This window comes from Saccopteryx leptura, chromosome 5 (assembly GCF_036850995.1).
Source record: "Saccopteryx leptura isolate mSacLep1 chromosome 5, mSacLep1_pri_phased_curated, whole genome shotgun sequence".
NCBI lineage: Eukaryota > Metazoa > Chordata > Mammalia > Chiroptera > Emballonuridae > Saccopteryx > Saccopteryx leptura.
Window position 1 is genome coordinate 128,282,591 of NC_089507.1, and position 16,895 is coordinate 128,299,485.

At 35.0% G+C, this 16,895-nt stretch overlaps 1 protein-coding gene across 2 annotated transcripts in view; it reads right to left on the reverse strand.

Annotated features, from left to right (window-relative positions):
- PLXDC2 (plexin domain containing 2) overlaps positions 1-16,895 on the reverse strand; it is a 527,178-nt gene that overhangs the window by 58,250 nt on the left and 452,033 nt on the right. For both annotated transcript variants that reach the window (XM_066384654.1, XM_066384653.1), the window contains 2 exons: positions 13,606-13,756; positions 11,423-11,461 (listed from right to left, as the gene is read on the reverse strand). In XM_066384654.1, coding sequence (XP_066240751.1) covers positions 11,423-11,461; positions 13,606-13,756 — 190 coding nt within the window. The remainder of the gene's footprint in view (positions 1-11,422; positions 11,462-13,605; positions 13,757-16,895) is intronic.

Consider the following 16,895-nt stretch of genomic DNA (forward strand, 5'->3'; position numbering starts at 1 on the left):
CTTCACAGTTGCAAGGGCTTTAATCTTAGTGTTAAGGGATGGGGTTAGAGGAGCCATAAAGTTCATTTGGATTCCATGATTTGACAATTGGTGCTTCTGTGTTTGCTGAGATCATGGAAGCCAATGGCAGACAGATGGCTACAGAGTTGACTGTGCAACATCTGCAGGACAGGAAGATAACGCAAGCACGTGGATGATCTGACACCAGCACATGTTGGAAGAGCCCTGGTATGTCCCTTATGAATTGTGCGACCCAGACAAATGACTTAAATCCCTGTGTTTCTGATACTTCATGTGTAAAACAGTATTTTAGTAGTGCTTTCTTCATAGGGTATTGTAAGGATTAAATGAGATAAACATGCAAAGCCCTTAGAAGAGTGCCTGGTATGTAGTAACAGCCCGATACTTGTTTGATAATTTTATCAATAGCAACTACACAGGAAGATTTTAAGAATTTAAAGCAAAACATGAATCAAATAATAAAAAATGTTCCATTTTATGCCTACTAATTAGAAATTGTGGTTTGCTAAGGACATGCCTTTCTCCTTTCTTTTTGACAATGTTAAGAATCTTGAAAGATTTTACACATGGTAATTTAAAAACTGCATCTAGTTTTTGAGAAGCACATCAAAATTTGTCTTTCTCTCTTTTCTACTTAGGTAAAATTTGCATCCCTGAAGTGCATAGATCTTAAGTGAATAATTCAACACATTTTAATAATGGTATATACCAAAGTAACCATTAGCCATATCAAGATATAGAACATTTCTAGGCCCCAGGAAGTTAGCTCTTCCCATTTCTGGTCAGTCCTTAACACTCTATATAACCCACCCACCATGGGCAACTATTGTGCTGATTTCTACTATTGTAGATTAATTTTGCCTATATTGAATTTCATATAAATTGAATCATACTACATGTATTCTGTCATGCCTGACTTCTTCTAACATATTTTTAAATGTATCTGTGCTACTGCATGTATCAATAGTTTTTTTTCTTTTTCTGAAAAAGTAAGTCCATTGTGTGAATCTATATACTTAATCTGTTTGTTCTTTTATTGCTGAACATTTGGATTGTTTTCAGGTATTGGTAATTATGAACACAATTGCTATGAATATTCTTGTACAATATTTTTGTGGATATTTTTTCTTTTATAAATACACAGAAGTAGAAAAAAAGATACATGTTTAACTTTATAAGAAACTGCCAGTTTCCAGTGTACCGTATCCTCAATATTAATGTCATGGTTTTTTAGTTTTATCTGCTATCCCAGGTATAAAATGATATCTTATTGAGGCTTTGGTTGGCTATCTTTTTATTATTAATATGCAAAAGTTTTTAATATTTTCTGGGTACAAGTCCTTTGTGCTGTAATATGTATATTGTAAATATTTTTTCCTGTATGTGATCATTTTCATTTTTGTAACAGAGTTGTTGAACAAAAGTTTCCAATTTTGATGAAGTAATTTATTAATTTTTTGAACAGTCTTCTTAAGGCTATTAAAGTTATTAAACCTTTCAAAGAACCAGCTTTTAATTGTGATAATGTTCTCTATCGTTTGTCTATTTTCTATTTCATTTTTTTTCCCCAGCACATCTTGTTTTCTTCTTTGTATTTATTTTGGACTTAATTGCTCATTTTCTTAAACCTCTTAAATTAAAGGCTTGGATCATTAATTTTAAATCTTCTCTTTTCTCATATAAGCACTTAGAACTATACATTTCTTGCTTAGTACTTTTTAGCAGCATTCTACAAATTTTGGTATGCTGTATCCATTATCATGCAGCTGTAATATGTGTTAATTTTTCTTATGACTCTTTCTTTGATCCCTGTATTATTTAGAGATGGTTTTACTTGCCACAAATTTAGAGGTTTTCTAGATATATTGTTTCTGACATGTGTTTGATTCTTTTATAGACAGAGAATATAGTCTATAAAGCTCAATAGTTTGAAATTTAAGATATCTTTTTGGTTCAGCATATGGCCTATCTTGATGATTATTTAATGCAGTGGTCCCCAACCCCCGGTCCGCGGATCGGTACCGGTCCGTGGGCCATTTGGTACCAGTCCACAGACAAAGAATAAATAACTTACATTATTTCCGTTTTATTTATATTTAAGTCTGAACGATGTTTTATTTTTAAAAAATGACCAGATTCCCTCTGTTACATCCATCTAAGACTCACTCTTGATGCTTGTCCCAGTCACGTGATACATTTATCCGTCCCACCCTAAAGGTCTGTCTGAGAAAATATTTTCTGACATTAAACCAATCCGCGGCCCAAAAAAGGTTGGGGACCACTGATTTAAGGTATATTTGGGGAAAAAATTTTATACTGTATAGTTGTTAGGAACAGTGTTCTATAAATATCAACCAGAACAAGGTGGTTGATAGTGTTGTTTAAATCTATGAACTTCCTAATCTTTAATACTTCAATGTCTAATTTTTAAATTTTGTAATGTCTTCCTGATGCACTGACCCTGTTATCATTTTTATACTTTTCTCTTTGCCTCTGTTAATACCCTTAGTCCTTAAGTTTATGTAGTTTATTATGTATATAGCCACTCTATGGTTAGGTTTTCATATATTTTTTTGATCATTTTACTTAAAGCATCTTTTGTCATTGGTCTTTGTTTCATGTTTTTATACACAGTATATAGCTGGATCTTGCCTTTTAAAAGTAGGTCTGATAAGCTATGCTTTTAACTAGAGTGTTTATTCCAATATCCAGTGATAGCTGGATTTGGGCTTACCATTTTGCTCTTCGTGTAGTTTGTGTCAAGCCATTATCTGGCTCATATTTCTTGCATCCTGCCTTCTTTAGGTTAAACAAATATTTCTTAGAATTCCATTTAAATTTAGCTCTACATTTTTATATTTTTTCTTTAATGGCTACTGAGCATAATGTTAATGTGTGTTAAAATCACTTGAAATTTTATCTGAGTTGTTAACTAATTTTGCAACTGAAATAAAACCATTTTATCACTGTACCTCATAGCACTGTTATGAATTACTGTTAAATAATTAATGTCAGCCCTTCCTATGCAAGAGACATTCTAAATCTTGCATGGTATTATTTGAGACTGTACAATAAAACTAAGGCAAACATTAGTCGTAATAGAACATCAAGAAATGACAAACCTAGCCACTAAAAAAAACTAAAGTAAATTTACCATCTAATGTGTCCAACTCTTTAAAGCTTTATACCTTTTGAAAAATAGTATATCTTTATTTCCCATCAACATTTCCTTTTTTTATTATTTTGTTCCTAAACTGGATCAGCATATTACATGAACAGTAAGCATTGGCAATTCCAGCACAAATGAAAAAGCTTAATATTAAAGCTATCTAACCTCAAGGATGGTCACCAAGGTCGGTGGGCTCCAAGGATACTTTGGCATGCATTTTAGATATCAGTAGGAGGCTTTTCTTCCCCATCCCCTTGTAAATGTTTTATGGGTTCTCTCAACTCTTTCTAGTACCATACTCTCATCTCTTCCACTCATTTTGGTCATATTATACCTCTTACTATATTGAGAAAAAGTAAGCTCATGAGACTCTCTTAGCTTCTCCCACACACCTGTCCCCTCTCGTCCATGGTGACTATGCAATCATGCTTGCCCATATATCTCTTCACTCTCAGTAATCTTTTAATTCATTTTCTTCTTTATACATTCTTTTTCCTCAACACCTACGTAAATGTGCTCTTAAAATACAACATTAACAATAAAAATCTCCACTTTCCATTTCACCAACCTTCTTGAAAAAGTAGCTGGTCCTTGTGGACTTCAATTTCCTTATTGCCTATATACTTCCCAAGCTCTGTGGGTTGTAAAATTGTTCCCATTTGTGGACTGTAGAATTTTTCCTAACTGTGAACTGTAGAACTGTTCAGTCAGAGTCAACCAGTGTTAACATATTACCCAATCTAATGGTCATTTCTCTTTTGTTGTTATTTTTCACTTCACCTATCTGAGGCATTGACATTGCTCACTAGTTCCTCCTTGAGATTTTATTTCCCTTTGGTTTCTTTGACACCAAACTTTTCTGGTTTTCTTGCTGCTTCTTTGGTTCTCTTTTAAGTTTTCTTCATAAAACTTCAAATATGATGTTGTCCCTTTAGAACTCTGCTCTTTTCATTTTTATACTATCCTTCTGTGATCTCATTCATCTCTTAACTTCAACTATTATTTATATGTTGACGATGGCTAAATTTATATATCTTGCTTGTATTTCTCAAGTGAATTTCAGATTTGCATAGAAAAATGCCTACTACATATGCCCATTGTATAGTGGAATGTCCCACAGACAGTTCAATGTCAATATGCTCAAATTAAATTCACTGCCTTTCTCCCAAACCTGTTGTTCTTTGTACATTCCCTATTAGATTGCAACAAAATCCCCTCCCCTAAAACTAAACCCAAGTACTGGGAGTCATCTTATCACTTTCCTGTCATATTAATCACACATCCAATCAGACATCAGTTATGCAGCTTCTACTTCATTAGATATAACTCTCATGTCCAGTCTTTCCTTTTTATTCCCACTGTCAACCCCTACTTTAGTTTGCCCACTCACCATTTCCTCTATGGATTGCTAGTATAAACTTCTAACTAGTTTTTCTAGTCTTACTCTCACTTCTTTCCCATCTGTTTTCCAAAATCCCTTAAGAATGATCTGTTAACATGAAAAACTTTTCATAGCACTCTCTGGTTAAATGGTGTCAGTGGCTACTAATGCCTTAAGGATAAAGTTTAAACTCCTTTGCTTGGCATAAAAGACGTGAGCACTAAAGCCCTACATCTCTCTCAATATCATCACTCACCACTACTTGTATTTATCTTTCTCCTAGCCAAATAAAAAGGGGCAAATCTTTAGAGTCACAACTAGATCTTGATGTTTTATGTTACAGAACATCTGTCTTTGCTGATATCTCTTCTGAAATGCCACTCTTCTGTCCCTCATTACATAAATCCTACCCTTATTTCCAAACTTGAATCCAGCAATGTCCCTTCTGGAAACCTCCCCATAATTCCAGTTTTGATTAGATGCCACTTTTCTACCCTCCTACGTTTCCCACGTCCACTTTTGCACTTTTCACACCATACATAATTATTGATTTACTTCTCTATCTCATCCCACTATATCACATGCTTCTTTAGGGCAGGCACCAACAATTTCACCTCTCAACAGGCCTGGTACATAGTAGTTTAAGAAATGTTTCTTGAATAAACCAAATCAAGTCAAATCAAATTAATGTCAAAGTTAATCTAATTTCCTAATGACCTACATTTTATTTTAGTAGCCCAAGGCAATTAACCTGGACCACTAGACATTTCATACTTAAAAATATATAATAATAACTTTATATATGGTATGTTTATTCTGGGAAGGTGCTCAAGAAATTTTTGGTAACACAAAAACTCTTCCTGGGGCCCTGATAAATTTCAGATTCTAAAATTTCATGGTATATGAAAGTTTATTTCCTTTAGCAGGAGATTCCCAAGCCCGGGTTCTGATAAGAAGAGGGTAGACAGAATATTACACAGGACATGAGCACAGAAAGGAAAGGAGGTATTTATGAGAGAGAGGGATATAGTAAAACATTTTGTTGATGGAAAATGGAAAGTAACTTATTTAGAGCGACTTCTTGGAAGCCATGTGTTTTCCTTAAGAGCCTCTGCTTCATGAAAAGTAGCCAAACAAAACAAAATATAAAACCAAATGCCAAGATACTTCATTTTAGAGGGATAGATATTCAATAGGCTGTCATAAGGAAGTAAGTTTCCCTTTGCTTACAAGACTGATCAGCGCAAAAGAGGTAGATGAGAAAAATAACAAGGGAAAGAAGTGGGAAAAAATGAAAGACATGTTGCTTTGATAACATGTATAAAAGTCAAAAAATAATTTGACTAAATGAAATATGAAATACTAGACACTTGATCTGTCACCACAGACTAGGTAATAAAAATATAACCTCAGAAATCCTCCAGTGACAAAGTTAGAATAATGTTTTAACACATTCTCTTTGGATAAAAAGTTTTATGATATGTTAATAAATAAGAAATAGACACAACAGAAACAAAAATTAGACCAGCCATTCCACAGTCATTCCTTCAAAACGTAGCTGTATTAGCTCTTTGAAATCAGTTTGCAAGTCTGTACCTCTGAATTAACTTAATCATGTTCTGCAAACTGCTTGCTGTAGTTACTTCAGCATCTTTTTGATGGAGACTTTCAAACCCAGCTTTAGTAAATTCCTAGAAATAAGAGGAAATGACAAATATAGCACCACCTGCATAATACAGCTGCCTGGAGTGCTGATATTATTTAAATATGATTAGCAGTAAGAAAATTATAGTAATTTTTTTTAAATACTTAACTTTATCAAATGGAAGAACCAAGAGAAAATGCTGTTTTTGGTACTTTGATAAGTCTCAGCCAACAAATTATAAAAAATAAAATCAAATCACCAGATTTTAGAGCTTGAAATCATTTTAACATCTGCAGTATAGCAGAATGGCACAATTCAATTTGCTAAATTGAGTTGAATCTGGTCAAAGATTTTGCTTTTCAATTAAAAGACCTTGACATTGATTTAGCTTGCACCCCTCTTCAGTCCTGGATATAGTTTTATGCACTTTGCACCATGAAGACATCTACATTTCTATTTAGGTAATGAGTGCCTTTTGAAAGCAACCTAATCAAATGCCAAAAAACAAAACAAAAACATTTAATATATGTATCTGCTAAAATATACTGTATTTTTTGCTCCATAAGATGCACCTGACCATAAAACACACCTAGTGTTTTAAGGAAAAAAATAGGAAAAAAAATATTCTGAACCAAATGGTGTGTTAAAATATTTAATAAAATATCGTATTTTGCTCCGTAAGATGCACAGGCATTTCCCCCTTCACTTTTTTGGTGGGAAAAGTGCATCTTATGGAGCGAAAAATAGGATAGCTAGGTCATTCCTTTAAAAATGGAACTGTTCCGATAAGGTTGTGCCCAGATATGAAAATCCAAAGATGTGAAGATGTGGTTTTATTTTTAACCTTCTTTTTTTCAGTTACAGTTGCTTTCAATATGATATTAGTTTCAGGTTCAGAGCCCAGTGGTTAGACATTTAGATAACAAGATGCAATTTTTAAATGCATATAACTATTACGCATACACACACACAAACACACATTCAAAGAATACATTTTAGGTACCCCTTGTTGGTGAGTTAAACTTGAATTTTTAGAGAAACTAGTAGGCTGAACAACCTTTAATTTTTTAAATTTATTGATTGATTTTGAGAGAGAAAGAAAGAGAGAAACACTGTTTGTTTGTTCCACTTATTTATGCATTCATTGGTTGATTCTTTTATGTGCTCTGACTGAAGATCAATCCCACAACCTTGGCATATCAGGATAACGCTCTAACCAACTGAGGTACTTGGCCAGGACTGAAAGAACTTGAAGTAAAACTGTGAACATAAACTACAGAGTAGCCCTACAGTTTGGAGAACACATGCAGAGATACAGACACTACTCAATTACACAGGAGAATCAATGCCTTGTGATTTTCACAGAAAGGATAACCTGGAAATTAATGCACAATTACATGTGAAAAGGAAATTTCATTTTCATGCACTTATAAGTATAATCAGGTGTTACTGAAAAGGAAAAAATAATGCAGTAAGTATTCATTCCCCACGTGAAATGTATTGCAGGAGACTGTGCTGAAGGGGAACAGTAATCCTTGAGGTTTTTAAGGACTTGAAATCTGCACGAGGTCAAAATATTCACAACCTAGTTCTGCCACACACTAGCCCGGTAACCCACCCATTTTGTACCTTCATTTCCTTAGGTATAAAATGAAATTACAATAGGACCAATTCACAGGGGTGTTATGTGAATTAAGTGACATAAATATGTACAGCCTTTAGAATGGTGCCTGGAACATGTAAACAGTCAATGAATATTTCTTTTACCTCTTTCTTTTTCTCCTCCTCTCCCTCTCCAACCCCTCCTCTATTTTTTCCTTCTCTTCCTCTTCTGTTTTTAACATAAATAAGGGACAGGTATACTATTTGATTAGATTCATGTATTACTCTAAACTTAATATTATAAATATACAACCAGTAATATTTCAGTTGGAGATATCATGTTATATTTAGATTGGCTTTTCTGAGTTTTCATATTAATCCATTTATAATTGCTAATTCATACTATCTCTTATGAAGGGGCCTGTACTCATTAGATACCATTGTCTCTGTTTACAATTTTTTGTGTTCTTTTCTCCAAATAATCTATGGAGTTTAGAATTTCCACTCAACCCCAAGAGCTAATAAAACTTTTCAATCAAACTACTAGTTTGAAACTTCCAGATGCTCTCTACCTTAGACGTCATGTAAAGGGAGCAGAAAACTCAGTGCGCAACTGCAGATTCATCAGGAGTGACTGAGCAGACTGGAACTCAGGTGGGGCCATAAATGAGAAACGCTGCTGTGTGCTTTTGGAGACCAGCTGCACTTAGGTATTTTATGCTTTGATGTCAAAGATGAAGGAAAAGCTCCTGAAAAGTGAGTATGTAATCATGTCAGCTGTGGACTTCACTAAGAAAATCAACTACTTTAATCCACAGAAATGCCCCAGAAAGACTCTGAGCCAAGGTAATCCAATATCTTCTAAAGGATGATGTCTGGCAAAGACCATCATTGGTTTCTGGCTACATACTGACTACTTTGAAAAATGTCCCCTTTTCCAGAAAAGTACGGACCTTTAAGTAAAAATACTTTTAAGGACAATTAAAGCATAAAATTAAATCAAGGAATAAAATGTGCTAAAATTCCTTGCAGCAATATATGGCAATTTATAAAAATTTATTAGCTTGCATTGAAAAAAATTCTCAATAAATACAAGAAAACATTTTAATGAGGCAACCTTTCCATTATTAGTTCAATTTTGCAAAATGTTAAGTTGGAGGATGATGAAGAGGACAGTCCTGAACTCTTTTTCAACATGTTTAATTAACTAATGAAGTGAGATTTAAATTGGCAACTCTTCCAGTGTCTCCATATTCCATAAAATAAAAAGTATGATAGAATGCTATCCTGATGAAGGTTCTATAAAACGTAGAGTGTGATTTTTCCTTAAATGCTCTTTTGAAGGAAGATTTATTTTAATCCTGATGAGGATGGTCTGCTCTAACTGTACTTTCAGGAAAATTACAAACAATCCTAGTGATGAAGAGAGTTTTAGTGTATAGTCTTATCTGAGATCTTACTGTGATGTTTTAAAATTCTAATGGACACCTGCCACATATCAGTGATTTAAGTATCATCTGAAAATCCAACAGTCAATTTTTCTAGTCTAACAAAAAAGAAAAAACTCCTCCATTTAAATCTTGGAATTTACTTAACTCGTTCCTCAGCATTGAGGTAGTTCTAATGCAATGAATTAAGATCTCTAGTTTTATGATTCCTTGCTGCATTAAACAAAACTAAGAACTGCCCTTGGACTAACTGGCAATATTCTAGAAACCTATTACCTAATGCGTACTCCACAAAACATTAAGTCTATGAGATGTTATTTAGAAAATGATTTTATGACCAAATAAAAATGCTAGCTACTCCATCTTTATTACCATCTCACTGTTTCGTTAGAATACACATGCTCTGAAAGCCATGAATTTGTCTAAGCTTTGGTCACCACCATAGCCCCACGCCCGTGGAAATGCCTGGCCATCAGCAGGCCTTCAGCAGGAATACATGAATGAATGAGCAGTGAACATTCAAAGCTCTGAACAGTTTGAACAGTTCTCCAGTCAAAAAACTTTTCATTTTTCCCTCACCCACAGTACCTCACATCTACTTAATCACAGGGTTCTTTTGTTTATTTTGGTAGCACTATAGAATATTTTATCAAAACAAAAGAAAAGAGAACACAGAAAATAATATAATAAATATGCATGTTACCACTGCCATATTGAGAATTAAATGTTACAAATACAACAGGAGCCTCTCGGGAACCTTCCTCCGTATCACTTATGTCCTACTATACCTCTTTCTCAATGAAGTGACCCACCACTAGGACTTACATGAGACTTACTAACATCCCACTTTGAGAAATTCTGAACTGGGGGCATGCTCAAGTCCCTTTAAATACTAAGATTTAAATTTGTTCTTGATAGTATATTATTTTGCAAATGGTCATCTGTAAAACTATCCATTTAGAGCATTAATACAAAAATGAGTGAAGAAATAAATGAAGTAACACTATGATACAGAAGCAAGACAACAGACAACTATGCAATAATGATAAATATGAAGAGGCTAAGCAGCTTCTTTTGCAAATGAACTGATATAAAATCTAAAGGTAGATATATACCTGTACCTATATCTTTAGGTCATAGTGTGTACACACACTATGTTCTCAGAAAACAGACATATGTGTTACCGACTCTAGACTGAGTAATTTAGGAACTATTCTGTGCAACTGTAGGGAAAAATATTCTAACAACTTTGACCCACTCACAAAATCACCGAGGGCTGTAAGAGTAAAACTGTGTCTAGACCAATGTCCTGGTATGCCCACATTTACATAATAAATGACACTAAGAGGAGACCCTCTTCCTGCGCTGAATAAACAGTTGCTAATAAAAAAATCCCTTTTATCAAGATCCAGTTTTCTCTGATAAGAGAAATGAGCTAACATAGTTTAAGAAGAAAAAACTATTTTTAAAATTGTAGTCAATATTTTGCACAGCCTCATTTTGGTAAAACCTTTCTTCCTCAAACTTTCAAGTACCATTAGAGGTACTTCTAAATTGTCTTGGAAGCACTGTAAGTAAGTACACTGTAATCTAAATGTTCTTTTGCATTTTAAATGTTTATCCCTTGCTTCAGGTAAAAGATAAAAAGACCTAGCATAATATATTTCCATATCACTCTATATCTTAATTTTATTTACAAAGGATATCAAATAGCTTAGTGCCAGGAGAAAAAAAAAACCAGTTGAACCCAATACCTGGCTGTGTAGAAAATCACATAAACAATTAAAGTAAGAACTAGAATAAAGAATACAAAAATGTGTGGGTATACTAGCTTTAATCCTCTCAATCATAATCCTCACCATTATCTAGATACTCCATACATCAAAACCACAAAGCACAGCACAGACACTCTTCATTAGTCATTAGTGGAATGTAGTTCTTATGGCAATTACATGGATTAGAATTTCCTTCTACTCTTGAAATCATTTTATTTTTCAAGCCAACCCACTGAATTCTTCTCATGTTAAATACCAAAAGAAAGTGAAATGTAACCTCATTCTTTATTTAAATGTCCAAAAGTCCTTTCTCACATCTAAATGAATGAAATGGATTAGTTACCTAAAAACACTTATAAAAGAAAAAGAGTTAATTCCTACCTCCGTTATCTTTCAGATGAAGTGCTATCTTGGTATCATCTGAAAGAGAAATTCAAAATATTACAACAGAAAAAATTTAAAAGTGCATAAGTCTTACGAGCAGTAATTGTCCACTAATGTTTAATGATAGCATGACTAGATTTTAATATGTTAGTGAGTTAATGAGAACAAGTCCTAGCTTACACGATGCACTACTAAAATTTCTTTGTGAAATTGTAAGATCAAGACTTTAGTAAAGTATCATGATTCTTGATATCTGTGAGAAAATTACACTGTTATAATTGTAACTTAAAAAACATTTATTTTTAATTTTCGAAAATGTTATTATAATTAGACTCTGCAGTTTGACTTTATTCATCTCAAAAGTTAAAATCGAGATAATTCAAATTATTTGGAATATTAAAGATTTCTCAATTTATAAATTTAGCTTTGAGAGTTAAATGCTCATTCATTTTAATAAACATAGCCAATATCACATGAAAAAATCTTGTCTTTAATGAACAAAATGTAAGACATACTTTTTTTACTTCAGTGGTTATAATTCACTCTAAAGGGTAGAGTTCAAATTGCAGAAATATTTCACAGGGTAGGATTCAAATTGCAAAAATATTTTCATAGGCTATATAACAACCCAAATCATATAGATTAACATGTAACATTGATTTTAAATATTTAAATAAAACATATTTAGCAGCTTTCCTCTACTTCACTTTAGTACTTTATTCCAGTTAACTTTATTTTTTTGTATTTTTCTGAAGCTGGAAACGGGGAGGCAGTCAGACTCCCGCATGCGCCCGACTGGGATCCACCCGGCACGCCCACCAGGGGGCGATGCTCTGCCCATCCGGGGCGTCGCTCTGTTGCGACCAGAGCCACTCTAGCGCCAGGGGCAGAGGCCAAGGAGCCATTCCCAGCGCCCAGGCCATCTTTGCTCCAATGGAGCCTCGGCTGTGGGAGGGGAAGAAAGAGAGAGGAAGGAGAGGGGGAGGGGTGGAGCAGCAGATGGGCGCCTCTCCTGTGTGCCCTGGCCGGGAATGGAACCCGGGACTTCCGCACGCCAGGCCGACGCTCTACCACTGAGCCAACTGGCCAGGGCCCAGTTAACTTTTAATATCCAAGTAAATTTCATTAAAAGCAAAGGTTCTAAATTTAATTTCTTACTCAAATGAAAGAAAAGTTTATGGCAATAAAGAAGACTATTGTTTCCTCCTGAAAGCTTACCCTTGGCCCATTAGGCTTATATTTCTCTTTTGTGGTACCATTCAGAATAGATGGTTAACAATCTTTGGCTAACATACCTCTTCACCCAATGAGCTATACCCATGCACTAATGATCTCTGTATATTTTCCTTCCTTGTGGAAGAAGTATTCTTCAAGGACAATTTCTGTGACATATACAGTGCCCTTCTATAAATTATGGCCCAACATATTTTATTGCTTGTATTCAGTCATATATTTGAATTGCACCTCAGTAGAATTATCTATTGTTCATATGCAAAATTAATGGACACTTTGTATGAATTTTTGCCTTTTTATCCTGTGACTAAGATGTTGAATTCAGTTATTGCAAAGTTCAGCATATGAAAAGAAGTTGATATTTCTTTTCCAGGGAGGACAAGTAGCCACTGTGGAAAGGCACAGCGCATTAAGAGCATCCCAGCACATACTTTATTTCATAACAATTTTTGTCCTTTCCCTCTTAGAAATCTAGTTTTCTAAAAACAAAAACAAACAAACAAACAACTAAACCTTTCTGGTCCTGGTTGGCAGACTCAGTGGATCAGCACTGGTTGAGCATATGGGTTCGATCCCTGGTCAGGGCACACAGGAGAAGTGACCATCTGCTTCTCTCCCTGTTCCTCTCACCTTTCTCTTTCTCTTCCCCTCCTACAGCCAGTGGCTTGATTGGTTCCAGCATGACCCTGGGTGCTAAGAATAGCTCAGTTGGTCCAAGCATTGGTCTCAGGCACTAAAAATAGCTCTGTTGATTTGAGTGTTGGCCCTAGATGGGGTTGCCGGGTGGATCCCTGTTGGAGCACATGGGGAGTCTGTCTCACTATCTCCCCTCCACTGATTTAAAAAAAAAAAGAAAAAAACCTTTCCCTCTAGAGAGCCACTCCAAAACATGTCAGCACTGTGAGTTTTCCCTCCTTCAGGAAAAGAGTAAAGTATCTCCAGGGCACCTTCTGTGGGCAGGCTGGTGGGCAGCTGGGATGTTGCTGCTCTTCTGGTGGTTGTTAAGACCTTGAATTGTGTGGTTGTTGCTCGCATGGTTGTGGTAGTTTGAGAAGAACTTTCCACTGGCTCTGTATTCTCACACATCTTCTCTTTTGACTAATAAGAGAAAGAAATGGGAAAACCACTGAAGAATGATCATACATATATTTTTTACCTCAAAGCTGGTCTTTAAAACACAAAAGACTTTCAAATAAACATGGGGATAAGTTGTTGTGCAAGACTTTATTTAGAGATTCTGCTAATTTAGAAAGTATGTAAAATAGACAAGAGAAAAAATTGGATGTTACAAAGCATTTTCATCTTCAGATATTTGGGTTTCATCATTTTTTGCCGATAACCTTTCTGTTTAACATAATATTGCTGTTTATCTTGCCATACACTTTATATCAATGTATTTGTAAAAGGCATGTCAAAAGGGAAAGGCCTATACAGGAAGAAAAGCACGTGCATAAAGATAAGGTTTAAAACATGCTTAGGTATGTGAAGAAAGAGGCATTCTCTTCATATCAAACTAATAATGATAAATTCTAAAACTTTGGTAATTGTTCCATACTACTTTATTGTTTTAAGAATATGTTCACACAGATTGAGTGCTTTTTAAAAAATTTTGTTTTCTTTATGAACTATTGAAACCACCCAGACAAAGGATTTAACAGCACTCATGTAACCACTGAGCCCGTCCTTTCCCTAGGTGAGCTGTACCAAAGACATCAGGGAAAGGTGTGTATTGTATTTTTCACTTATAGCCCATAAAAATGGATCCTACCATCACCAGTACCAATCTTCAACATGCAGACTCTTATGGTTTAGAAGCTGGTGTTTCTCCCCACCTCTTTGTGCTTCAAAGTACTAGATTCCTCTGATGGGCTTGAGTAGATGATAACTATTCTGCACATGGGAGGTACTCATCACACTTTTGAATTTATTGTAAATAAATACTTCTTTAAAAAAATTTCTTGTTATTAGAGAAGTACAATGCACTTTACTACTGCTTAGAAAGAGTTCCCAAGATGACTTCCTTTTCACTAATGGATATGACATGGGTTTATTCTCTAACATCCTAGGGACCCATTCAATTGCCCGATTCTACTTTCTGCATAGTCTCAGCCCCAAAGGTCTCATCATCTCCCTCTTGACTTTACTTTAGCTATCATCTTCACATGCTGGAGCTTATCTGCAGTTGGAACCCCTTTAGTTCTGAAGAAATAACTCCTGATATTCCACTTTCAACCTATCCACATCATGTTCATGCAATTTCTTTTTATTCCATAACGACACAGAAAGCCCAAGCACAATATTCTTTGTCTTCTCATTTCCCTCACATCAAATTCTCTTTCCAATTACATCATGCATCTTTACCCTATGCTTCTTCCCACACCACTTTTTCAGAAAATCACCAATACTGAACATAGTAAAAAGAGAAAAAAACTACCTTTCCCCTGGCTGCTCCAAAGCCAGGCATAGCTGGAGAACCACACCAACATGCAGAGCTCTGCACACTTACTGCCTGCATCTACAGCAGGTTCTTCTATGTTGCCTGGCAATACTGGCTTGCTTGGCTATCTAACTTCCTCTTCCATTACCCTAAGAATTCATTTCCAACCCTCTTCATTCTACTTACAAACTCCAATGCCATAAGGGTCTTCTGATTTTACTCCATGGGTTCACCTTTTATTGACTAAATAAAAGAGCCATCAGCAAGAACCCTTTAATTTTCTTTACAAATCAGCATTCTTGCTTGAATTTATAACTAACCTATCCTTCTTTCCATCTGTTATCATAGATGGGGTCCATTAGTTATAGCAATCTTCACCCTGGCCCCACTCAGTCTACCTTCTCAGGTCTTGTGAGCTTGCTTCCACCGGTCTTCTCAGACTCCCACTTTGCCCACATATGAAAATCTTGTTTTAACCCAGTCCATCTTAATTGAAATTTCTCATACTAATGCTTCTAAATGTCTCATTATTTACTAAAATTCCATGGCACTGTATACTCTTGATATCTCATCAGTATTTGGCACTCTTGTCTACTTTTAATCTTGGGTTCTGTGACACTCATGTCCATCGATCTTCTGATACCTCTCTAACACTCCTTCTCAATTTCCATTTCTCCTTCCTGTGTGTCCCTTAAGTGTTGGTGTTTTTCATGGATCTTTCTTGAGCCATCCTTGCACTGGATGTATTCTCCCTAGCAATCTCCTTCACATCCAGGATTTTAATTACCATCTTAATGTTAATTATTCAAAAATCTGTATCATTAGTCCACATTCCTTTCTTGGATTTTAGACCCAAATATTCATCTATGAACTTAACACATGCATATGGATGTCACAGATATCTCAAACTCAGTAAATTTAAAATGGGTTATACTATATATTAGTCTTCTCCTGTGTTTTTATTTCAAAACAAACCAAAAACACTACTGTCAAATTTCCGAAAGTTGAAGGTAAAGTTTTGGACTTGGTTTGCCTATGGCAGTAAAATAGACTAAAGACTGTAAATACAAGTAGGATGCAATACAGAAATATTTTGGGTGAAACTTGAATTTTAAAGCATTATAAGGATTTTCAGGAAGTAAGCAAAATCTCCATGGTGCCTTTCTATTGTATCCCCTGCAAAACAAAACAAGGCAAAAGCTGTGTGCTGTGCAGAAAGCAGGAGCAGTATACATTAAATAAGAAAGTAGTGTTGGATTTGAGGGCAAAAATGTCAAAAATCAATATTGCTCTAAGGAGTTCAAGCCTTGTGTCAGCAGTAGATGGGGGCATAAATCTAAACCTCTCTTCCTCATATCAAAGCAGGACAGATGGGATCCTCGGAAACCCTCTGGTTCCTGTCATCAAACCCTCCTTGGTGGAAAGCATCGCCTATTTAGGTCAGAGGGATTCCCATGGAATAAAAGCAAACAAATACGCATTTCTAATTACAGGACATACACACACACACACATACATACACACACACACACACACACACACACACACACACATACACACACACACGGAGCACCTGACAAACAATGAATAACTTATTTAGACTACCAAAAACTTTAGATACTGGGATCATCCAATCTGAAATATTTAAAAATTTTATGTAAAATACTTAAATAAATGATAGGTAAATTTTAAAAAATGAACTAATAACATAGACAATAAAAATAACTGCATATTTATTAAGGTGTCAAATTTGAAATTTAGAAAAAGAATACACTTGTTGAAATTACTGTCAGTGAACAG